Source organism: Dipodomys merriami, unplaced genomic scaffold (assembly GCF_024711535.1).
Source record: "Dipodomys merriami isolate MVZ:Mamm:240054 unplaced genomic scaffold, mDipMer1.0.p SCAF_2, whole genome shotgun sequence".
In the NCBI taxonomy this organism is placed as follows: Eukaryota; Metazoa; Chordata; class Mammalia; order Rodentia; family Heteromyidae; genus Dipodomys; species Dipodomys merriami.
In genome coordinates this window covers 114,662,196-114,687,561 of record NW_027203381.1, presented here as the reverse complement: position 1 = coordinate 114,687,561, position 25,366 = coordinate 114,662,196, and the positions used below count along the sequence as shown (strand labels likewise).

General features: G+C 39.7%; 1 protein-coding gene across 2 annotated transcripts in view; it reads left to right on the top strand.

Annotated features, from left to right (window-relative positions):
• Cryzl1 (crystallin zeta like 1) overlaps nt 1-25,366 on the top strand; it is a 36,943-nt gene that overhangs the window by 4,785 nt on the left and 6,792 nt on the right. Inside the window, exons 2-8 of one of the 2 annotated variants that reach the window (XM_070030611.1) lie at nt 3,747-3,821; nt 6,884-6,961; nt 10,935-11,007; nt 14,120-14,164; nt 16,393-16,461; nt 20,042-20,175; nt 22,185-22,296. In XM_070030611.1, the coding sequence (XP_069886712.1) occupies nt 3,756-3,821; nt 6,884-6,961; nt 10,935-11,007; nt 14,120-14,164; nt 16,393-16,461; nt 20,042-20,175; nt 22,185-22,296 (577 nt within the window). In that variant the 5' untranslated portion in view covers nt 3,747-3,755. The remainder of the gene's footprint in view (nt 1-3,746; nt 3,822-6,883; nt 6,962-10,934; nt 11,008-14,119; nt 14,165-16,392; nt 16,462-20,041; nt 20,176-22,184; nt 22,297-25,366) is intronic. The other variant, XM_070030610.1, reaches the window with a different exon arrangement.

Below are 25,366 nucleotides of genomic sequence, written 5' to 3'. Positions count from 1 at the left end.
AACTTGGAGGAACTATTTAGTGTACTTTGACTGAGAATACTGGCATTATTGTGAACATAATATTTGCTTTATTTTTACTTTAGTTTTTATATTTTGTTGGCTGTGGGGTTTGAACTCAGGGCCTGGGCACTGTCCCTGAGCTCTTTTTGTTGAAGGCTAGTGCTCTACCACTTTGAGCCGCAGCACCATTTCCAGTTTTCTGGTGGTTAATTGGAGTTAAGAGTCTCACAGACTTTCCTGCCCAGACTGCCTTTGAACCTCGATTCTCAGATCTCAGCTTCCTAAGTAGCTAGGATTACAGGTGCATGAACCACCAGTGCCTGGGGCTTTATTTATTTTTTCAATATTTTCTCAGGGTATGAATAAACAGTTATCTTCCAGAGTCTTTGAAATAGGAGCATATTATAAGGTCCATGGGACTACTAATCTAAGCCATGAGTTCAGAGTAGTTTTAAAATTCAGTAAGCAGAGAAAAAGGGGCTTCCATAATCAGAAAAGAAGATGCTGTAAAATCAAGACATTGATATGGAATTATTCCATTCTAGAAGGAGCAGCTCTAGTAGCTGTAGACTTGAGTAGGAGGTTTATTTAATAATAAGAGGTATTGCTCAGCAAATTTGTACATCTATAATCCCAATACACAGATTAGAAGCAAGAAGACCAAGAGGTGGAGGCCAGCCTATGCTATATATCAAGAAACCAAGTGTCAAAATGAAACAAAAATAACCAGGGAGCTGATTTAGCCAAGACCCAATAGCTGAGAAAGATCCCTAGTTGGTAAATAAAATAAAATTTGTTGGTATGTAATAAAGGCTAGAAGCATGAACAGATGGGATAGACTGACTGTCACCAAAGGTGATTCCTGCTAAGGAAGTAGGACTTGATCTTTGTTTATTTAGCAGAATCTGTAGAGTTAGTATAGCACATTCTCAGAGAACGGGCCTTGCCTAGAAAACCTCAGGCAGGGTAACCATATGGTATGAAGTCACACTGACTCAAACAGTATTAAAAAGTTAAAAGTTATGGGTGGAGTAAAATAGACTGGGAGAAGCTTAGTAGCTGTTTTAAAGAACCTTGAAAACTAGCAGAAGAGGTTAGATTTAATGTAGGGAAAATTTATGGTAGCAATGCTGAGATTCTTCCCTTTTATCCACATGTCCAAAAACACATTGGTACAAATAATGACTTTCAATAACCACAGGGGTAGGATTCGTCTAACCATTTCACCTAGGTCACCCTGTCCTTACATGCTTTATTTATACATGTTACATATATAAACTTCATCTATGTCTTAAGTGTGTATTCACATTTTGTTAGTCCCACATTGGATTATCTCATCCTACAAACCATTGCTCAGCTACACTTAGGAAAAAATCCTTTTGTATGAATCCAGTTAGATCTACTAATATGTCAGCATGAAACCAGGCTGGTACATGGACATGAGACTAGAGTGTTACTACACCTCATGCTTAGAAGGGGCCCATCCTTAGTTTGGTGTTCTGCTATTGCCAGCTAGGAAATTTTAATAACTTTTACATTAATTTCACACTTTCACTGTGTACTGGGACCTACAAATTATATGTACAGTTGTATCAACAAGCACTTAATAATTATCCTAAAGGATATGAAAATTATAGCTCTAAGTGATATGTCATGTTAGACAGGAAACCATTAAGCACTAATAGTTAAAAATAATAACTTTGGAATTCATCAGTAGCACTTGGTTTGGGTCCCGCATCTGGCACCACTAGTGCAGTGAGCTGAGCCCCAGCTGTGAGTATAAATCTCTTTGAAATTTATTTGGTGGGGAGTTCAATCCCCAGTTGGGGTTGGAGAGATGCAGTTTTCTTATCCATAAAATATATGCAATAATAACTTGTACAAAAATGTTTCTCAAAATATTTAAGAGCCTCCAAACTAGAACAAATCAAATGTCTCGTGTATAGTGGAATGGACAGACAGTGACTTACTCATACAATGCAATTATATAGATCAGGAAGTAAATGGACTGCAACCATGAGCAACATGAGTGAAACCAAAGTAATATTAAGAGAAATGAAGATGGGCAGCAGTGGCTCATGGCTGTAATCCTAGCTATTCAGGATGCTGAGCTCTGAGGAACGCAGTTCAAAGCCAGCTTGGGCAGGAAAGTCCATGAGACTCTTATCGCCAATAAACCATTCAGAAAATGGGAAGTGGTGTTGGGGCTCAAGTGGTAGAATGCTAGGAAAAGCTGAGGGACAGTGCCCAGGCCCAGAGTTCAAGCCCCATGACTGACAAGAGAGAGAGAGAGAGAGAGAGAAATGAAACAGACATAAAGGTGGGCTTTTGATCTCATTTCTGTAAGTTCAGAAGACCATGCTGTTGAAAGTCTTGGGTCCTGGGTTTCTTAAGAGGCAGTGACAAGGCAGTTGGTAACTAGAAGCAGGCAGAAGAGTTCTGAATTTCCTGTAGTGATGTGTTTCCTGGTGACAGGAGCATGTTCACTTTTAAATTGCACAAGCTGTACTTTTACGGTTTGTGTGCTTTCATACTTGTATAAATTTGCATTTTTTAAAGGCTCGCAATATGATTACTATGAAAATGTAAAGCTGTGGAAGCTGGGCACACTCAGTCCTGTAACCTAGCTACTTGGGCAGCAGACATCCTGGTCTTGTACTTTCTGGCATGAAAGGTGACAAGGCTGCATTCGGTCAGTGGCTGGACACAGTGATGCGCACCCGTCGTCCCAAACCACAGGGAAAGCCAATGGCTGCGTGTGCTTTGGCATGTACCTACCATCCTAGCACCAAAAGAACAGAAATAGGATCAAAGCCCAGACCCACCTGAGCATAAAGTGAACAAAAATGCAAAAGGACCAGGCTCCAGTGGCTCACACCTGTAATCCTAGTTACTCAGAAGGCTGATCATGCCAGACTGGCATGAAAGTCTGTGGGACACTTTTCTCCAATATTACTAAAAAAGCCAGAAGTAGAGCCTTAGCTCAAATGGTAGAGTGCTATCCAGGAACAAAAAAGGTCAGGGACAGCACGCAGGCCCTAAGTTCAAAGCTCAAGATTGGCACCAAAAGAAAAGGCTGGGCACCCCAGTGGCTCACACCTGTAATCCAAGCTACTCAGGAGGGAGAGCTGAGGATTGTGGTTCAAAGCCAGCCAAGGCAGGAAAGACCATGAGACTCTTATCGCCAATAAACCACCAGAAAACTGGAAGAGGCCCTGTGGTTTCAGTGGTAGAACACTAGCCTTGAGCTAAAGAGCTGAGGGACAGCGCCCAGGCCTAGAGTTCAAACCCCACGACCAACAACAACAACAAAAAAAAAACTGACAGTGTCTCAAATGATAGGATACCTTCTTGACAAGTTCAGGATCCTGAATTCAAACTCCCAGTACCACAAAAAAAGAAATGGGAGGTGGGGAGAAAAATGAACTAGCTATGGAAAAGGCTTATAAACTACTACCAAAGAATTACAGGTTACAGTTTCAACAATTTTAACCAGTTTCTAGTGGTTCACTTTTTCCTATTTTTTTTTCTTTTTTGCCTAGGCTGGCCTATCCCCCAACCCTACTAAACTAGGATTACAGGTGTGCACGATCATTTTGTCATGTTGCATATTCTCTTATTTGATCTCATCTCTAAATTTACCTGTTTGAAGACAATATTCATAGTTGCCATTTTATCCTTTGCCAGTAAGATTTTTCCAGTTTTCATTTGCTTTGGGAACCTTTAAATGAATTTGTTTGTTTTAGGTGACTACTATGAAAGGCTTATATTTTCAACAAGGTTCTACAAATGAAGAAATAGCATTTGTATTTCAAGAAAAGGTAAGAAAAATTGTCTAATTGTTAAAAAAGATAAGATAATGAATTTTCCATAAGTAACGGACCAACTTTTAAGTACAGCATTAGTTACTTTGAATAGAACTAAATAAGCAAAAGTTTAAATGAAACTCTCTGAATTAATTTCCTTTAATCTTTGTATGAAAATGGTGATTCATGTTACACTGCAAACATAAATAGATACTTTTTTTTTTTTTTTGCCATGGGGGCTTGAATTGAGGGCCTGGGCACTATCCTTGAGTTCTTTCTCTCAACGCTGGTGCTGTACCACTATGAGCCGCAGCACCACTTCTGGTTTTCTGGTGGTTAGTTGGAGATAAGAGTCTCATGGCCCTTTCCTGCCTGGCTGGCTTTGAACCTCAATCCTCAGATCTCAGCCTCCTGAATAGCTAGGATTACAGATGTGAGCCATGGATGGCCAGCTATAAATATATTTTTAAAAGAGCTGCTACAAAAGACTTTTTTTGTTCCTCAGAGTAGTAATATGAAAGGCATGAGGAAAACAGAACAACAGCAACAGTCTATATTGCAAAATTACCCAATTTATTGGGGATGTAGAGGTAGAGCACTTTTCTAGCATGCAGGGTTCATTCTCCACCCTTATCCCTAAGGGTGGAGGAAGGCTGTCTAATCTATTCAGACTAGCACTCAACACAAGTTAACAGATTGTAGCCATTTTTTCAAGAAAATACACTATTTCATAAAGCAGAAAAGGTAGAAAAACATGGTTTAAAAAAAAAAATTGGGCTGGGAAGGTGGCTCAGTGGTAGAGTGCTTGCCTTGCATGCATGAAGCCCTGGGTTCGATTCCTCAGCACCACATAAGCAGAAAAAGCCAGAAGTGGTGATATGACTCAAGTGCTAGTGTTAGCCTTGAGCTGAAGAGCTGAGGGACAGTGCCCAGGCCCAGAGTTCAAGCCCTACAACCAACAAAAATAAATAAATAAATAAATAAATAAATAAATAAATAAATAAATAAATAAATATGGTGCCAGTCCTACAGCTTGAACTCAGGCCCTTGGCTTATTACTTAGGATATTTTTGCTCCTGGCTTTGCTCTCTACTACTTGAGATTAGTAGTTTATTGGAGGTAAGAGTCTCATGGAGTTTCCTGCCTGGTTAGCTTTGAACTTTGATCCTCAGATCTTAGCTTCCTGAGTATCTAGGATTATAGGCATGAGCCACTGGTACCAGGCAACAATTTTTTTTAAGGTACTAAGGGTTGAATTCAGACCTTTGACATAAATTTTGAAACATGCCAAAGTTACCTCATTTACTGACCTTTGATCTCTAGTTTTTTACTACTTTAAACACAAATAGTAAAACTTCTACATATGGTTTATACAATAAAGTTTGTAGTAAGCCAGAATAATTTCAGTGTAACTTAGGAATAAAAATTAATTGCTATATGCTTATCAGCATTTCATAATAGAATTTCTGGATGGTGAACATAATCCAGTTTTTCTCTTTTTTAATTAACTCAAAAATTATTTAAATCAGATGTCCAAATATCAGTTTGATTGGTACCACTGAATCACAGAGTATTTAAAATCTAAATTTGATTGGTCTTAGAGAAAAATGGTCTCCAGGTTTGCATAAACCACAGTTTGAAAATTCCTTAATATTTTGGGTATCTTCAGATATATTACTAAATATCAAATCTGAAATTTAAAAAGTTATTGTGTTTATGTCAAGTAAAATAGTAATCTCTGTGGTGTAGTGTAGAGGGTAATGCTACATAAGAGTTATTATTTGCCAGTCTTTGATTTAACTTTGGATGTATCAAGAGTTGAGAATATTTTAATTCATGATGACTCCAGGGTAAAGATCACTGGAGAGATGTTAATATATTTAATAGTATGGTTTAAATCATGCTAAGTGCCTGAATTTGGAATACTTTTGGGTATTTAAAGTTTTATATGGCTATGAATATGAGAAGTAATTAAATTCCATTAATTTTGGATGTTGGCTTCTCCCATGGGACACACTGAAATATCCAAGGCATTAAGAAGACAGTAACAGGTGACTCTCTAAAAAATTTTATATACAGCATAATAAAATCAGAATATTACTAAAGACTACCTGTTGTGTATGTTTATGGCTATCCATCATGAATAGTAAAGTCTGGTACTGTCAGATTATTTAAAGTAAAATAAAGTATGTATTTATTGCTCAGCTTTATTAACCTAAGTTTATTATCTAGACATATACCCAGGCATATTAGTAGTTTTCAAAATATGAACCCTAAAGTTTTTATAAGTAAAACTCAGGGTATAGGTGCTGTATCTGAGCCTATTTGTGCTCAGGGCTAATGCTCTACCACTTGAGCCATAGCACCACTTCCAGCTTTTTCTAAGTAATTTATTGGAGATAAGAGTCTCATGGACTTTCTTGCCTGGGCTGGCTTCGATGTGATCCTTAGATCTCAGCCTCCTGAGTAGCTAGGATTACAGCTTGAGTCACCAGTACCTGGTTTTTTTCTCTTTCTTTCTTCCTTCCTTCCTTCCTTCCTTCCTTCCTTCCTTCCTTCCTTCCTTCCTTCCTTCCTTCCTTCCTTTCTTTCTTTTCAGTCAGTGGTGGGTCTTGAACTCTGAGCCTGGGCACTGTCCCTCAGCTCTTCAGCTCATGGCTAACCCCCTACCATTTTAGCTACAGCGCCACTTCCAACTGTTTTCTGTTTATGTGGTGCTGAGGAATCGAGCCCAGGGGCTTCATGCATGCAAGGCAAGCACTCTCCCACTGAGCCATCTTCCTAGCCCCCCTCTCTCTCTCTCTTTTTTTAATTTACCTTATTATTTTGGAGTGATATACAGATATACAGTTACATGAGTCAGGAAATAAGTACATTTCCTTTTATACAGTATCATCTGTTCCCTCACCTTTATTCCCTCACCTTTATTTTTTTTATTAAACAAATGTCAGATAACTGTAGCTTTTAAAATTGTTAGCCATAACAGTTGAGATCAGTTTAACATTGTGCAACTATGCATGAAAATTTTCACAAAATAAGGAGTATTCTCATAGCAGTTTTTTATTGTTTGACACTAGGAAAATCTTCCTGTTATGGAGGACAACTTTGTGAAACTTCAAGTTAAAGCATGTGCTCTGAGCCAGATAAATACAAAGGTATGGGTGTTTTTATTATTACCAGAAGTCAAAGGAGCATTTCAACATATATTTAGTGTACAAACATAATGGAGACTAACCTCTGAACGCCAAGAAATTGTTGCCCTTGACAGAAACTACCACTAGCAAAAATACTTTGTATTTGTGTAATTCTACATTAAAATAAATTAATGGTTGAATAGAAGGCCACATATTTTTAGGAGTTTGTGTTATTAACTCCTTTTCTTTGCAAAAACTGAGTTTATAATTATTAAAACCTGTAAGTCAAGGAAGAAAAAATTATCTTTGTTGGTGCAGTAATAATTGAAACTGGAAATCTAATCAATTTCGTAACCATTGATTATGTAGATATTTCTGGTTCATGTCTTTACACATAGTTCATTTTCTTTTATTATTATTATTATTATGAAAATACCATACAGAGGAGTTAAAATTACATGGGCAAGATAATGAGTACATTTCTTATCAAGCATTGTTGCCTCCTTTGTTAAATTGTAAATTTCATTTTTCGACATAACAACTTGTACATCTCATTTTCTTTTTGTCTCTCTCTTAAGCACGTATCTCAAATCTTGTACTATTCTGCTACCCTTCACTAAACTCTTATGATTGACCATAAAAACACATGGGAATTATTCAAATGGTAAATAAACAATATTAACATGTGCCACAATAAGTAGAGCATGGAAAGTTTTTTCAGGTTTGTTTTTTTATTTTATTTTATTTGTAAAAATATTGTACAGAGGGGTTACAATTACATGGGCAGGATAATGCATACATTTCTTACCAAGCATTGCAGCCTCCTCCTTTGTTTACCCTTCACATCCCTTCCCAGCCTCCCCCCTCCCCCCCAATCCTCCCCTCAGGTTTGTTTTTTGAACCAGGGTCTCACTGAGCCCAGGCTGGCCTTGTACTTACAATATTCTTAACTCAGCTTGCCCAGATCTGGGATTATAAATATGCATCACAGGCCTAACTTTTCCTTAGATTTTTGTTTTGTTTCATTTTCTGTTGTTGTTTGTTGTGTTTCCCCTAGTTCTGGGCCTGAACTCAGATCTTCTCATTCTCACTTGGCTTTTTTTGTTCAGTGTTGGCACTTTACCATTTGAACCCCATTTACAGTTCCATCTTTTTGGAGACAAGAGTCTCTTGGGTTTGTCTGACCCAGCTGGCTATAAAGCATCTCCTTACTGAGATCTCAGCCTCCTAAGTAGCTAGGATTAGAGGAATGAGCATTGCAATAGCACCCAACTTTTTCTTAAAAATTAATACTATAGTTTGTTATTCTCTGTTCTTATTAGATTATATTGTCACCATAATTTCTAGGCATCTAAAAATTTTCTTCAATAAAGCCAAAGAGGAAAAAAATATTACCCTTAGTCAACTGTCTGTGACTTGAGAAATGAACAAGTGATATTCTTTGAAGTTTTTGCAAAAAATACTAGTAAATAGTCCTTGTTTATAGAATTTTATGTTAATAAACTGCATTTAAAAAAACTATGACAAATCTATTTAAACCTAAATCTAGGAAAGAATCTTCCTGTATAGCAAAGAAATGATAAATTGCAGCAAATATTAGTTAAATAATACATACCTTTAACATAATGATTATAAAAACTATGTAGTAATGTATGCAAAGACTTATAGTAAGTGAAAAAAGTAGGATGCTATTTTGACTATAACTGTAACTATTATAACTCAAAAGAAAAACAGTAGCTGGGCACCAGTGGCTCACGCCTGTAATCCTAGCTACTCAGGAGGCTGAAATCTGAGGATCATGGTTCAAAGCCAGCCCCGGCAGGAAAGCCCGTGAGACACTTATCTCCAATAAACCACTAGAAAACTGGAAGTGGTGCTGTGGCCCAAGCCGTAGAGTGTTTGCCTTGAGCTGAAGAGCTGAGGGACAGTGCCCAGGCCCAGATTTCAAGCCCCACAACTGACAAAAACAATAAAAAAAAAGAACGAAAAAGAAAAAAAGAAAAACAGTAACGCCAGGCAAGATGACTCAAGACAAGCATCCCAGCAACTTGAGAGGCAGATATCATGAGCATCAAGGTTCAAGGCCTGTCTCCTCAAAAAGTTAGCAAGACCCCATCTTCATCAATAAGCTGAGTATAGTAGTATATAACTGTGATCCTAGCTGTGTAAGAGGCCATAGGTAGGAGAATAAAGTCCAGGCCCACCCTGAGTAAAAATATGAGACCCTACTCATAAATAACTAAAGCAAAATAGGACTGGATACATGGCTCGAATGCCTGCCTAGCAAGTGCAAGACCCTGAATTCAAGCCCCAGTACAACCACCAATAATACTAATACTAAACTAATAATAACTACTGAGAGAAAATATAGTATTTCTATGAAACTGTCATGTGAATATCACAAGAAAATTATAATATTCCACTTTGAGAAAGAGACTTCTGTAAAGCAAGTAGACATATAGTATATTTTTTAATTGAAAAGAGAATATACAAACAAATTGTAATTTCTTTCTTTTGTTTTTTTGCTGGTCCTGGGGCTTGAACTTAGGGCCTGGCTACTGTCCGTGATCCTCTTTGTGCCCAAGGCTTACACTTTGCCACTTGAGTCACAGCTCTACCTCTGGCTTTTTCTGATTAATTTTTTGGAGATTAAAAGTCTCACAGACTTTACTGCCTAGGCTGGCTTCAAACTGTGATCCTCAGATCTCAGCCTCCTGAGTAACTAGGATTACAGACATGATTATAGCCATTGACAGCTGGATCAATTTCTTTTTTTCTTTTCCTTTTTCTTTTTCTTTTTTTTTTTTGTTGGTCGTGGGGCCTGAACTCTGGACCTGGGCGCTGTCCCTCAGCTCTTCAGCTCAAGGTGAGCGCTCTACCACTGGAGCCACAGCGCCACTTCTGGCTTTTTCTGCTTATGTGGTGCTGGAGGAATTGAATTCAGCGCCTTATGCATGCAAGGCAAGCACTCTACCACTGAGCCACCTTCCCAGCCCTGGATCAATTTCTTTTTTACCTCCTGTTTCTAAAATAAGTATTGATACCTACAAACACATTAAAGATTTCCAGTATTGTCTCAGGAACTTAAATACAGGTTTACATGACTATGTTACTTCCAAAGACAAGAACTTAGTAATGCTAATACTAATATATATATAGATATATATATATAGATATATATATACTAATATATAATACTAATAATACTAAATACTGATCTCTTCAAAATAAAGATTTAGTCTTAAACTTCACATATCATAAGCACAGCATGTGGTGATTGTTCTGTGAATATCCATTAGCTCTTCCTACCTGTTCCCTTGCGAGAAAATCTGTCATGACTTCTTTTTTCATTGGTCATGGGGCTTGAATTCAGGGCCTGGACATTGTCTTTTGCTCAGAGCTAGCACTCTACCACTTTGAGCCACAGTACCACTTCTAGTTTTGAGTGGTTAATTGGAGATAGGAGTCTCACAGACTTTCCTGCCCAGGTTGGCTTTGAACGACAGTTCTCAGATCTCAACCTCCCAGGTAGCTAGGATTACAGGCATGAGCCACCAGCATCTGCCTGGATGACTTATAAAGATCTGGGCGAGGAGAACATTTTGTCCTCATTGGGCAGGTTTCGTTTGTTCGTCCTACATGAATAGGTGCCTGGTAAACAGTGTTCCACCAACTACAACACGTTACTGTTATAATTTTACTTCATCTTGGCAAAGTAAGTATATTAAATAAAGGCTGCCAATGGTGATTTCAGTAATGCTACTCATGATTAAGTCCTGAATATCAACTAATTCCTCTGAAAACTTTTAGATTCCTATTCTGTAGAGAAAGCTACTTGTAAAGCTGTGTGCTTTGTCTAATTCCAAAAACTGAATTATATTTTCCCTGCTTTTTCTGATCTTATATTTGTCATGTGTGATAGACTTTAGAATATATTCTCTACTTTTTTGGGATTCTTGACCATAATGTCTTAATTACCTTTGTCATCACTTAGCTTCTTGCAGAGATGAAGATGGAAAAGGATTTCTTTCCTGTTGGTAGAGAAGTTGCTGGAATTGTGTTAGATGGTAAGTTTACAAATATAAATATCTTTTTATCTTCTCTTTTGTTTTATTTGGCTTATTTATGTACACACAGACACATATACAGCTGGTGATCTTCCAATTGAGCCATGCCTCCGTTTCAGCTTTTTTTTTTTGTTAGTCTTGGGCTTAGGTACTGTCCCTGAGCTCTTTTTCTCAAGGCTAGCACTATACCACTTTGAGCCACAGCTCTACTTCCCAATTTAGCTTTTTGCTGGTTAGTTGGCAATAAGAGAATCATGGATTTTTCTATCTTGGCTGGCTTTGAACTGTAATAATCAGATCTCAGCCTCCTGAGTAGCTAGGATTATAGATGTGAAACACTGGAGTCCAGCAATCTAAAGTAAAAGAAGTTAAATAATAACATATATATATATATATATATATACAGTTACTTAAAATTATATGTGCTTTCAAATATAAATTAAAATACGATTTAAAAAAAAATTGCAAAGCAGCGAGGGAAGGAGAAAACGTTGGTGATCCTATTATTCTACTTGGTTACTCATATATCATATTACTCTAAATAGTTACTGAATTCTAGTAAGTTCTTCAATTATAAATTAAGCCCTAGTTGTTTTTTTTTTGTCAGTCATGGAGCTTGAACTCTGGGCCTGGACGCTGTCCCTCATCTCTTCAGCTCAAGGCTAGCGCTCTACCACTTGAGCCACAGCGCCCACTTCTGGCTTTTTCTGTTTATGTGGTGTTGAGGAATCAAACTCAGGGCCTCATGCATGCGAGGCAAGCACTCTATCACTGTGCTACCTTCCCAGCCCATCTTCTTTGCAATTCTAAACATCAGGCCAGGGCCTCTTCAGTGCTAGGCAAGGGCTCTCCCTATGACTTTCACCCCCAAGCAGAAACTGCTCATGAGAATCAGCCTTGATAATCATCAGTGACTACATCACATTCAAATTTAAAGTTCACCTAAAATTGGACTTTTACAATTTCAGTACTATACTCATAAGAAAATCAGTTTCTGAAGAAAAATAAGCCTTCATGATCATCTTTAAATATTTTTTATGGCTAGGTGCCAGTGGCTCATGCCTGTAATCCTAGCTACTCGGGAGGCTAAGATCTGAGGATCACACTAAGAAAAAGCCACAAGTGGCACTGTGGCTCAAGTGGTAAAGTGCCAGCCATGAGCACAAAGAGGCTTAGGGACAGTGCCCAGGCTCTGAGTTCAAGTCCTAGGCCTGGGGCGGGGTGGCGGGGGGAGGGGGGATGCAGAATTTAATATATGTGTTTTGTGTGTGTGTGTGTGTGTATTTTATGCTTAATATGCAGTTGTTTGACACTATAACAGTAAGCATAGTATTTGAAATAATTTGTTTCTAAATAGACCTATTAATATTTAAGAATAACTAGTTCATGATCAATCAGTTTATGCTTTATTATACTACATATATGTGTAGGTAAGTGTTAATAGAGGGGAGACTATATTTGAGCTTTATCTGTGATTTTAATGTATAATGTTAAATATTTTTCTTCATAGAATCTGATTATTTAGCTCAATGATAATGTCATTTCCTCTCCTTTAATCTGCTTAGACTATTAAAAATGTGAGAACAACAATAATTACTAGGTGATCATTTATTAATTCACTTATTCTCTACTTAATATAAATACTTGCTAAGTGTTTGGGATGTAAATGAGACACAGTCCCTGCCCTCAAGGAGTTAACTGTAGAGCTGGGTGCTGGTGTCTCATGCCAGTAATCCTAGCTATTCAGAAGGCTGAGATCTGAGAATCTGGTTGAAAGCTGGCCCAGGCAGAAAAACTCCAGGCAGATCTCCAACTAACCACCAAAAAAGCCAGAAGCAGAGTTGTGGCTCAAGTGGTAGAGTGTTAACCTTGAGCAAAAAACACTCAGAGACAATACCCAGATCCTGAGTTCAATCCCTAGGACCTGCGCACTTGTGCGCGCACACACACACACAAGTGCGCAAATTGACGATGGCTGGACACCAGCAGCTCATGCCTATAAGCTTAGCTATTCAGGAGGAGGAGATCTGGAGATTACGATTTGAAGCCAGCCCAGGCAAGGAAGGCTGTCAGTCATGGAACTTGAACTAGGGGCCTCAGTGCTATCCCTGAGCTCTCTTTTGCTCAAGGCTAGCGCTCGACCACTTTGAGCTACAACACAACTCCCAGTTTTCTGGTAGTTAATGAGTAGTTAAGAGTTTCATGGAGGGGCTGGGAAGGTGGCTCAGTGGTAGAGCTCTTGCCTTGCATGCATGAGGCCCTGGGTTCAATTCCTCAGCACCACATAAGCAGAAAAAGAAAAAAGCCAGAAGTGGCTCATGTGTAGAGTGCTAGCCTTGAGCTGAAGAGCTGAGGGACAGCGCCCAGGCCCAGAGTTCAGGCCCCACGACCGGACACACACACAAAAAAGAGTTTCATGGACTTTCCTGCCCAGTCTGGCTTTTTTCTTTTTTTCTGGTTGGTCGTGGGGCTTGAACTCTGGGCTTGGCCACTGTCCTTGCGCTCTTCAGCTCAAGGCAAGCATTCTACTGCTTAAGCCACAGTGCCACTTCTGGTTTTCTAGTGGTGTATTGGAGATAAGAGTCTCACAGACTTTCCTGCCCAGGCTGGCTTTGAACCGCGATCCTCAGATCTCAGCCTCAAGAGTAGCTAGGATCACAGGCGTGAGCCACCAGCACCCAGCTGTGAGACTCATCTCCAATTAAACACCATAAAGCCTAGAATGGAGCTCAAGTGGTAGAACACTAGCCTTGAGTGAAAAGACAAAGGGACAGCACCCAGGCCCCAAGTTCAAGCCCCAGTACTGGCACACATTCATTAATGTTAATTAACAGTGAAGATTAAGCATCATATAAGCTATATAATGAATTCCCCTCCTTTACTCGTAATCCACATAGTTGGATAAATTGGCTGACAGCCAAAGAGAAAAAACATGTGACCTGGATTTTCTATAGAAACCAAAGTATTCTAAACCATCAGAATGTCCTAGAGGTCTTTGGCCATTTCTCAGAACAAATGCTTTTTTGTAAACCCATGGATCCTTTGATTTGTTAAACAAGAATTATGTTAAATCACATCATCATAATAACTATTAATTTTCTTTACTGTTTAGTTGGAAGCAAGGTATCATTCTTTCAACGAGACGATGAAGTAGTTGGTAAGTTATACAGGTCACAGTTCAATCCTATGTAATTATTATAGTTCATTATGCTCATTATATAAAAATACTTAGTTGGGGTAGGAGGGTCGATCTGTGATAGAGGGATTGCCAGTCACATGTGAGGTCCCCTGTCCCATCCCTAGCAGTGCAAAAAATATGTTCTTAGCATTTGCATGTGTTCTCAAATGTCCATTCAGGAAGAAAATTGGAGATTTTATCTTAATTAGCAAGACATTTAAAGTTGGCAAATATTTGGATACTCTAGGCAGAAAAATGACCAGAGTTGTTGAAGGGGTGCTTTCCTGCCCAGCATCCTGTAGCTTGTCTAGCATCCTGTGCTTGAGGATGGCTGGCTGACATGGCCGTGTAAGTGGCTCTGTTCTCCATGACCCGAATCCACAGAGCATCCCTGTGTCATCTATAGAACTAAAAACTGGCTTGACACTTTCTAATTCACAATTACTTTAATATTTTTACAAAACATGTATTTAAACTTAAGCCAAGACAGTCACACAAACATATATACCGTACCAATTTTTGAGAAGTTTTTGAAACTTCTGAATCTTCATGTAGATACTCATATAAACTTGGAAAATATTTAGCCTCCTGACATACTTGAAACTGTTAAAGACAAAAATGCAAGACTTTATCCCCAAAATAAGCAAAGCAAAAAGGGGTAGGTACATGACTACCACAAAAAGTAGCTAGATACATAGATAGATTGATACATAGATTTATAGAAGGGTTTTGTTTTGTTTGGTTGTAGTTTGTTTTTTGTTTTTTGTTTTTTTTGTTGTTGTTGGTCGTGGGGCTTGAACTCTGGGCCTGGGTGCTGTCCCTCAGCTCTTCAGCTCAAGGCGAGCGCTCTACCACTTGAGCTACAGCGCCATTTCCGGTTTTCTGGTGGTTTATTGGAGATAGGAGTCTCACAGTCTTTCCTGCCCGGGCTGGCTTTGAACCGCAATCCTCAGATCTCAGCCTCCAAAGTAGCTAGGATTACAGGCGTGAGCCACCAGCGCCCAGCATGGTTGTAGTTTTCTTGAACTCTGGGCCTGAGTACTGTACCTGAGCAGCTTCTGCTCAAGGTTAGCACTTTGCCATTTGAACCACAGCTCCACTTCCTACTTTTTTTTTTCCCAGTATTTTATTAGAGCTAAGAGTTTCATGGACTTATCTTTTCGGGATTGGCTTCACACTGCAATCCCAGGTCTCAGCCTCCTGAGTGGCTAGGATTACAGGCCTGAGCCACTAGCACCCAGCTTTTTCTTTCACTTTTTTTTTGGGGGGGTCCAGTCGTGGGGCCTGAACTCTGGGCCTGGCCGCTGTTCCTCAGCTCTTCAGCTCCTCTACCACTTGAGCCACAACGCCACTTCAAGCTTTTTTCTTTTGCTTATGTGGTGCTGAGGAATCGAACCCAGGTCCTTATGCATGCAAGGCAAGCGCTCTACCACTGAGCCACCTTCCCAGCCTTCTTTCACTTTTTAAGGACTGATTTTGACTCAGATATTTTCTTGGAGAATTGATACTTTGATTCTGACCTTTTTTCTGCCATGGAGTCAGTTACACTTTGTATAACTTACAGGGTTTTGTTTTGGTGAGAGATCAGATATTAAAAAATCTGAGTAACCAGGCAGACACTGGTGGCTCATGCCTGTAATCATAGCTACTCAGGAGGCTGAGATCTGAGGATTGCTGCTCAGAGCCAGTCTAGGCAAGAAAGTCCATGAGACTAGAAAACTAGAAGTAGAGCTATGGCTCAAAGTTGTAGAGTACTAGTCTTGAGCACAAAACCTCATGGACAGCACCCAAGTCCTGAATTCCAACCCTGTGACCAACAACAACAAAAATATGAGTAGCTTAGGGGACAATGTAATTTTATGAAAATATAGCAAGGTGTGTTATGGAACCAAAATAAGGGAAAGATAGCCATGTGTCAGAAATTGTAACTAGGTGCCCCAAATTCTGATTGGTTCTAGAACATTCACTATCGTCTTGCTTGTTAAAAGAGAAAGCAATAATATAGATATTACAGTGTTCATACAAGAAAACATGTAGTGTCTTTCCATGTTTCTGAAGTCTCTCCCTTCCCCACACTTGTAATTACTACAACTGTCCTTACAATTCCACAGAATAAAATTATCATGAATTTCATTAGGAATGAATTTGTCTGGAAGAGGAGTTGTGTTTTTTTTTTTTTGTCTTAAATTTCTTGTTTTAATTTTTAGGAATTTTGCCCCTGGATTCAGAAGACCCAGGACTTTGTGAAGTTGTTAGAGTCCATGAGCATTACTTGGGTACGTGGCAGATGAATTTGGGGCTCATTTAAGTCTTATTTCACTAATGTGTAGTATAACTATATTCTCATCATTTATATAAAATAATTGTTGCTTGGTCATATAAATACTTCTAGCTTATAATTATAACATACATATTTAGACTAAAAAGAATACAGACTTTGAAACTGAAATTTTTTAGCTCTGAAATTATATCCTTACATTTATTTATATATCTATTTATTTAATTTAGATGCTGGGAATTGAACCCAGGACCTTAACTATATGGACAAGTGCTCTACCAATGAGCTCCATCCCTAGAGGTCTTGATAATTAGCTGAAAAAAAAAAAAAAAACCCACAGTACAAAAGTGTAGGCACAGCCTGGCGCTGGTGGCTCACGCCTGTAATCCTAGCTACTCAGGAGGCTGAGATCTGAGGATCGCGGTTCAAAGCTAGCCCAGGCAGGAGAGACCGTGAGACTCCTATCTTCAATAAACCACCAGAAAACCGGAAGTGGCGCTGTAGCTCAAGTGGTAGAGCGCTCGCATTGAGCTGAAGAGCTGAGGGACAGCGCCCAGGCCCAGAGTTCAAGCCCCACGACCGACAAAAAAAAAAATTTTTTTTTTAAAAAAGTGTAGGCACTTCATGTAGAGTCTGAGGCAAGAGAGAATTAAGGATGCTTGTTTTGGGTTTTTGTTTCTGTTATTAATATTTTTAACTAATGTTCATTTGTAATTTTTTCATAGTAAAGTACATAATTTTTAAATTTAAGTGTATATGTTTACAAATGTACACAAACAGAGACAAACTTCATGAACTATAGTAAAAACATGTTTCATAACTTGAGAGAAACACTAGAATGCCTGGATGCCAGGCATAGTCGTATGCTGTGTGCATCTCACCTGCCAGCTACCCAGGGCTGACACAGAGGATCGCTGAAGCCAGGAGTTCAGAGTCAACCTGGGCAACATAACAAGTCCTCTTCAAAATATTTTTTTTTATTTAAAAAAGAAAGAGGCACTTAGAGATACAATTATATACCCCTGAATTGCTATTCTAACTGGGCACCTATGGCTTACACCTATAATTCTAGCTTCTCAAGAGGTTGAGATATGAATTTCAAAGCCAACACATGAAGAAAGGTTCTATTTCCAAAATAACCAGCAAAAAGTTGGGTTGGAGGCATGGTAAAGTCCACCTGAGCAAGCAAGCTAAGTCCGTGTAAGGGCCAGAGTTCAAACCAAAGTAGTGGTGGGGTAGAGGGAAGACATTTAAGAAATAACAAAGACTATGGAAGATTGGAGCCAGAACCAAGGAAGAAAATCAAAATACGTAGCTCATAACATTATAGCTATCTTAATGAGATTCGTAAGAAATAAAGTACTGTATGGGATGTTACATGGTACTTAGTATGTTCTTCCTGTTTTCATTCCCAATCATGTGATATTTTCAACTTGTATGCTTCAATGCTCCATGTAGCCAGTAGATGGCACTAGTGTACTGCTGAAACCCTGTGACATCTTTATAGCCATTAGAGCAAACACTTGAAAGAGCTGATAAGAGACTAAAAAGCATAATAAGTTGGCTTTATTTTCATATTTTGGCCATATTGGAGTTTGAATTCAGGGCCTTCTCTTACTAGGCAAGCACTCTATTCCACTTGAATCATCAGTCCAACAACAAGTTGGTTTTAGATGAGAAATGATTGCTTAGTTCTACTCTGAAAACAGCATTCAATTTATAACATTAACACAAAATAGAAATTAGTGAAGTATATAGCTTAGTGGTCAGATTATGTAGAACTTTTTAAACTATTGTGTTTGTTTGTATCTAAATACAATGGAAAGCCACCAAAGAATGTTAAGTGGCAAATTATTATTAAGCAGCATATTATTTACACTTTTTTGTTCTGTTTTGTTTATGCCAGTCCTGGATTTTGAGCATTGTGCCTGAGCCTTCTTTGCTCAAGGCTAGAGCTCTATCACTTGAGGCACAGTTTTATTCCTGGCTTTTTGGTGATTGATTGAAGGTAAGAGTTTCACAGGCCAAGCTCCCAACCCAGATCTCAGGGTCCTAAGTAGCTAGGATTAAAGGTATAAGCCACCAGCACCCAGCCTCTTTTGCTTTTTTGAGATAGTCTTGCTATAAAGCCCTGGCTCTACCCTCAGTTACAGTCCTGTGAAGGAGTTATGTGCAACTCCTTCATTTACATTTTCATTATCATTCTGATACTTCTGTTTTTCATAACACTATTGAAGTGACTGAAGATTTATCCAGTTGAAATGTAGATTGGATATCCATAATCTACAATGCTCAAACTTGATGATATCAAAAGTTGGCCAAGTAATCAGTACTCTGCTTTGGGAACCCAAACTGATTCAAACACTCAGAAAGAATTAGTTATGTCATAGATAGCATATCCCAGAACCTAGAATTTTTTTTTCCTAAAGGTAAATACTCTAGTGAAAACCATGCATGGGTTAACAGTATCCTTTATACAAGAACATTCTTATTAGCACTGTAACTACTGGAAATGAGACAATTCATGTTTATGAGCTGAAGAATGGATAACCAAACAGAGGTGTTTCCAAGTGGTGTAATACTATAAAACCACACAAATGAACACAGCCTCTGAAATAAAGGCACAAAAAGAATGTGTCTCTAAAACATAACGTGGAACACAGACGTCAGTAGGTCAGGCCTGTAATTCTAGTTACTCAGGAGATCTAAGGATCTCAGTTCAAAGCCAGCCCAGGAAGGAAAGTCTGTGAGACTCTTATCTCCAATTAACCACCAGAAAACCAGAAATGGTGCTGTGGCTCAAGTGGTAGAGCACTTGCCTTGAGTTGAAGAGCTCAGGGACAGCGCCCAGACCCAGAGTTCAAGCCCCATGACTGACAAAAAAAAAATTTTTTAAACACCATAGTATGGACCATAAAGGACACAATAGGAACAGTTACATAGGATGTGTTTCCATTTAGATAAAAGTTCCAGATCAGGCAAAAGTAATTGATACTATTTAGAAATTCATGCTTAAGAAAGAAATTGAGTTAGAATAGAGTGATACCATATGATACCATATACTGTTTCCACCCTAGGAAAGTGGTTATCTGTTTGCTTTACATTCATCTATGCAGGTGTATTTTAATGTGACATGTGCTTGTGTGCATGTGTCTTTTTTTTTACAATAAGAAGATTAAGATATACACCCACTCTGGCTATTATCTTAAATGGGTTATGATGGACAAGAATGGAAACATTCCTTTACATCGTGCCAGTAATCCCAGAACTCAGGAGGTAGGAGGCTCACAAGTTAAAGACCAGCTTGTATTATGTAGCAAGTTCGAGACTAGCCTGAGCTAACAAGACCTTAAGCTGTACCTGGCTTTTATTTTCAACACACAGAAACAAATTTCTATTCTAAAATAGTCTCAAAAGAAAAAGAAAACAGGGTACTGTGTGATACAGGTAACTGATGAAGGGAGTGGCATCTTGGGCCAGATCATGGTCTACAGGAGTAGAGATAGAGAGAAGTAGGTCCAGGAGGCAGTACTAATGCACCTTACTGATATATTCTCTTCTCTTGTTCTTTGTGACAGTCCATAAACCAGAGAAGGTTACATGGACAGAAGCAGCTGGTACCATTCGGGATGGTGTACGAGCCTATACAGCGCTACATTACCTTTCTCATCTCTCTCCTGGAAAATCAGTACTGATAATGGATGGAGCAAGTGTAGGTGCCAATGGTTTTATGAAAAGATAAACAAAGCAATGTACAGTAAATTTAGCAAATATGGGACCAGCCAGCCATGTGCTAATAGAATTACTTGCCAATAGATTCTTAACTAATTTCTTTCCCAACCTCCCATTTTTTTCTCTTAAGCAGATTTTATCAATAGGTGGTACAAGTCAGATTTAGGGTGGTAGGTTTCCAGTCATTTTGAATCTATCAATAGAATAAATAGCAGGCCATTGTATATGCAAGGCAAACACTCTACCACTGAGCTATGCCTCACACCAAGCCATTTTAATTCATTCTTTTATAAAGCTGGAAATAACACATGAATCTTTAAAAGTCATAGTCCAGCAGATCTCCCTTCCAGCTTTTGTAACCTGTCCCCCACTAACTCTTATGTTAGTTAAGTTTCACATTTAATAAGAGGATTATATGCAAGGTTAAAATGTATTAATTGGAAATATTAGATATATCATTAATAAATTGTTCACAGCTCTAAAGAACATATAACAATCCGGGCACCGGTGGCTCACACCTGTAATCCTAGCTACTCAAGAGGCCGAGATCTAAGGATCACTGTTCAAAGCCAGCCCAGGCAGGAAAGTCTCTGAGACTGTTATCTACAATAAACCACCAGAAAACTGGAAGTAGCACTGTGGCTCAAGAGGTAACTGCTTGCCTTGAGCTGAAGAGCGCAGGGACAGCACCTGAGTCCGGAGTTCAGGCCCCATGACCACCACCACCACCAACAACAACAACAAAAAACAAAACAAGGAACATACAACATAGGGCCAGATGTGATGTTGCATGCCTGTAATCTCAGGTGGCAGACATTGGAAGTCTTGCAATTTGAGGCCGGGTGGGGAAAAATATTGATGAGCCCTCATCTCAACAAGCAAGCTGGACATGGGTAGTACATGTTAGTGGTCCAGCTACATAGAAGACATACATAGTTCAAGGCCAGCCTTGTGCTGAGATTACAACCACAAGCTACTACATCCAGCCTCTCTCCATTAAGATGGAGTCTTTCAGAATTTTCTGCCTGGGCTGACCTGGAATTATGATCTTCCCCCCTTGGCCTCCCACATTGCTTAAGAGGACAGGTAGTTGGGTGCTGGTGGCTCACCCCTGTAATCCTAGCTACTCAGGAGGTTGAGATCTGAGGATTGCAGTTCAAAGCCAGTCCAGGCAGAAAAGTCCATGAGGTTCTTTGACCTGAACTCTGGGCCTTGGCGCTGTCCCTCAGCACTTCAGCTCAAGGCTAGCGCTCTACCACTTGAGCCACAGCACCACTTCCAGCTTTTTTCTTTTTGCTTATGTGGTGCTGAGGAATCGAACCCAGGGCCTCTGGCATGCAAGGTAAGCGCTCTACCACTGAGCCACCTTCCCAGCCCTCCATGAGGTTCTTATCTTCAATTAACTGCCAGAAAACTGGAATTGGCACTGTGGCTCAAAGTGGTAGAACACTAGCCTTGAGCAAAAAGAGCTCAGGGATAGCACCCAGGCCCAGAAGTTAAGCCCCACCAGCAACAAAAAGAGCACAGGAGTGACCACTGAACCCAGCTATGGATTGAGATCTCTCAAACTTTTCTGCCAGGCAGGCCTAGAAGCATAATCCTCCCATTCTCACCTCCCAAGTAGCTAAGATTACAGGTGAGCCATCAGTGCCTGGCAACCCTGAGCTTTTGAAGAGCTTTGCTGTTCAATGAGAAATCACGAGAATCCTATACATAGTATATAACTAGCTTAGATCATCATTCTGACAGGGCCCTTCCAGGCCCCTATTTCTTTTTCCATGGCCCTGTTTTGTGGGGCCCACATGCTTGAAATGATGTACTGTGGTTAGAGTAAGAACATGTGGTACATGAAGTTATTCCCCCAACCCCTCTGGAGAAGTCAATTAAAGTGATACTTTAATACTTTATTGCAGTCTGTAACATAAATGAGATAGGTCCTTTGCCCTGGTTCTATCTGTTAACCCATTGTATGTATGTGTTTCTACACAGGCATTTGGCATAATAGCAATTCAGTTAGCACACCACAGAGGAGCCAAGGTAATTTCAACAGCATGCAGCTTGGAAGACAAGCAGTGTCTTGAAAGACTGAGACCTTCTGTAGGTGAGTATCATCACTAATCACAGACTGTACAACAGGGAAAATGATACCAAAAGCCATACTAGGAACCCAGGCATAGTGGTGCACACCAGTAATCCCAACACTTTTGAGGCTGAGACAGAAGGATCAGGAGTTCAAGGCCAGCTTAGACTACATAGTAAGACCCTATTGTAAAACAAAAATACTGAACTAAAAGTCTGGCACCAGTGGCTCACATCTGTAATCCTAGCAACTCAGGCAACTGAGATATGAAAATCACAAAAAAGCCAGCCTGGGCAATAAAGTTTGTGAGACTCTTTTTCTCTAATTATCCACCAAAAGCCTGGAAGTAGTCCTGTGGCCAAAGTGGTAAAGCACTAGGTTTGAGCAGAAAAAGCTCAAGGACAGTGCCTAGGACCTGAGTTCAAGCCCTCCCTACCACACACAAATACTGCACTGGTTAAACTGCACACAGACTCCCAAATGAAAGTCAGTTTTGAAATGTACTTAAGAGCCAGGAGCTAGTGGCTTACACTACTCAGGATTCTCTGAAGATCTGAGGATCTTAGCCAGTCTAGGCAGGAAAGTCTATGAGACTCTTACCTCCAGTAAACCACCAAAAAACAAAAGCCAAAAGAGGAACCATGATTCTAGTGGTAGAGTACTAGTCTTGAGCTATCAGGGATAGCACTCAGGCCTGAGTTCAAGCTCCAGGACCAGTCCACTTTTAAGTGATAAAACAATTAAGATTGTTTCTGTGATGCTGTGGATCATATCCAGGGTCTCTCGCATGCTAGGCAAGTGGATACCACTGAGCTGCTGCTCAGCTGCCACTGGAGATGTCTGTTTTTGTTTTTGTTTTTGTTTTTTTTGGGGGGGGCAGTACTAGGGTTTGAACTCAGGGACTCAGGGCCTGGGCACTGTCAAGGAGCTTCTTTTGCTCAGGGCTAGCACTCTACCACTTGAGCTATAGCACCACTTCTGTTTTTTTTCTGTTTATGTGGTACTGAGAAATCAAACCCAGGGCTTCTTGCATTCTAGGCAAGTACTCTACCACCAAGCCAAATTCTCAGCCCTTACTTAAGATTTTTAAACCTGCATTTTTCGGTGTTATTCTTCTTGTCCTAATGTTACCAACGTAATTAAGTTTGAATTAGTGAACTTAGACACAATCTAGAAATAACTTTTGCTCTTTGGTTTCAGGTAGCAAATCAGTCTATTTTTGTATCACTTCATTAGGTTTTTGATCTCTCCTATCATGTGATTATCCTCTACACTTTTCTCTGTAACACACTGGGATGGCAGATGATCCATGGACTCATAAACACAAGCCAGATAGAGCTAAGGACAAATAGAACAGGGTAGAAGCTGATGAACCTGGAAAAAAATTGAACTTATCCAATCAGCAGTGAGAGGAGGAAATAATAAAGACCAGGAGAAAAATTAAAAAGGAATAAAGAAATGTAAGAATGGAGCAAGAGATGGAGAGCAGAGAGAAGGAGCAGAGTGTAACTAACTAGAGGGCAGGCAAGAAAGTAATGTTCATTGAGTTAATAGGAATATTTCCTCCTTAAGTCCTCAATACCTTTTGTTTTATGGCCAGGAAGTAGCTTCTCAGCTACTAGACAGCTACACAGATTCAAACCCAGGCCTGTCTAAGCTTAAAGTCCATGTGATTTTCATTATGGCAGAGATAACCAAGAAATGGGAGAAGCAAGACACTTGTAATCCTATGTATTCAGGATGCTGAGATCCAGAAGATCGAAGTTTGTAGCCATCCCATCAAAAAGCTAGGCTAGAGACCTGGCAGCCTGGCTCAAATGGTAGAGTGCCAGCTAAGAGCAAACGCAAGGCCCTGTAGGGGTGGGGTCATGGCAAATGGAAGGAAATTAATACAGGAGTCTGAAGGAGAAGGACAAGGAAAGGAGAAGAGCTCTGAAAATAGAATGGAGGAATCTGGGCACTGGTGGTTCACACCTGTAATCCTAGCTACTCAGGAGGCTGAGAGCTAAGGATAATGGTTCAAAGCCAGCCTGGACAAGAAAGACTATGAGACTCAACTCCAGTAAACTACTCAGAAAAAGTTGGAAGTGGTGCTGTGGTTCAAGCAGTAGAGCAATAGCCTTGAGCACAAAGAGGCTCAGAGACAGTTCCCAGGCCCTGAGTTCAAGCCCCAGGACTGGCACTGCCCCTGAGTTTAAGCCCCAGGACTGACAAAAATTAAAAAAAAAAGAAAGAAAGAAAGAAAGAATGGAAGACTAGGGGTATAGCTCAATGGTGTAGCACTAGGCCCTAACATGCAGGAGACCCAGCACAAAAGACAGAGAAGCTGGGCACTGGTGTCTTATAGTTATAGCTACTCAGGAGGCTGAGATCTGAGGATCACCATTCAAAGCCAGCCCGGGCAGGAAAGTCCGTGAGACTCTTATCTTCAGTTAACCACCAGAAAACCAGAAGTGGCACTGTGGCTCAAGTGGTAGAGCGCTCACTTTGAACTGAAGAGCTCAGGGATAAGACTCAGGCCCAGAGTTCAAGCCCTACAACTAACAAAAAAGAAAAAAGGGGAGGTGTAGAAAAGAAAAGAACCAAAATGGTACTGTTGAAAGGGAATGCTCTTACTGGTTAATTCTGCCGTATTCTGGCTTCAGCCCTCCTATTTGTGTCTTCTTGCTCCCTTCCCTCCTGAACACTATACCTCTAACCCAACCCCTGCAGAAATTGTCTTCAGTGAAATATTAAAAGATAAACATGTGCTAGTTCAAATTCTGATCATTTTAAAATATTCTCAATAAAGTCTATTAGTTTTTCGATTAATACTTAAGAGATTAGGAAATATTGCTGTGGCAAAGCATTTGCTTAGTATATGTGAGACCCTAGATTCAATCCTCAGCACATCAGAAAAAGTACGTGTGTGTGTGTGTGTGTGTGTGTGTGTGTGTGTGTGTGTGTGTACACATATACACACATAATCAAAGCAAAGAATAAAATTAGCTTAATTTTTACTAACTGTGCTAAAGAAAGTCCCTACCTTCAAAACTTGTCTCCATTTTTGGAGAACTAGAGGGGATTTCTAGATTGGGAAAGATACAGTAGC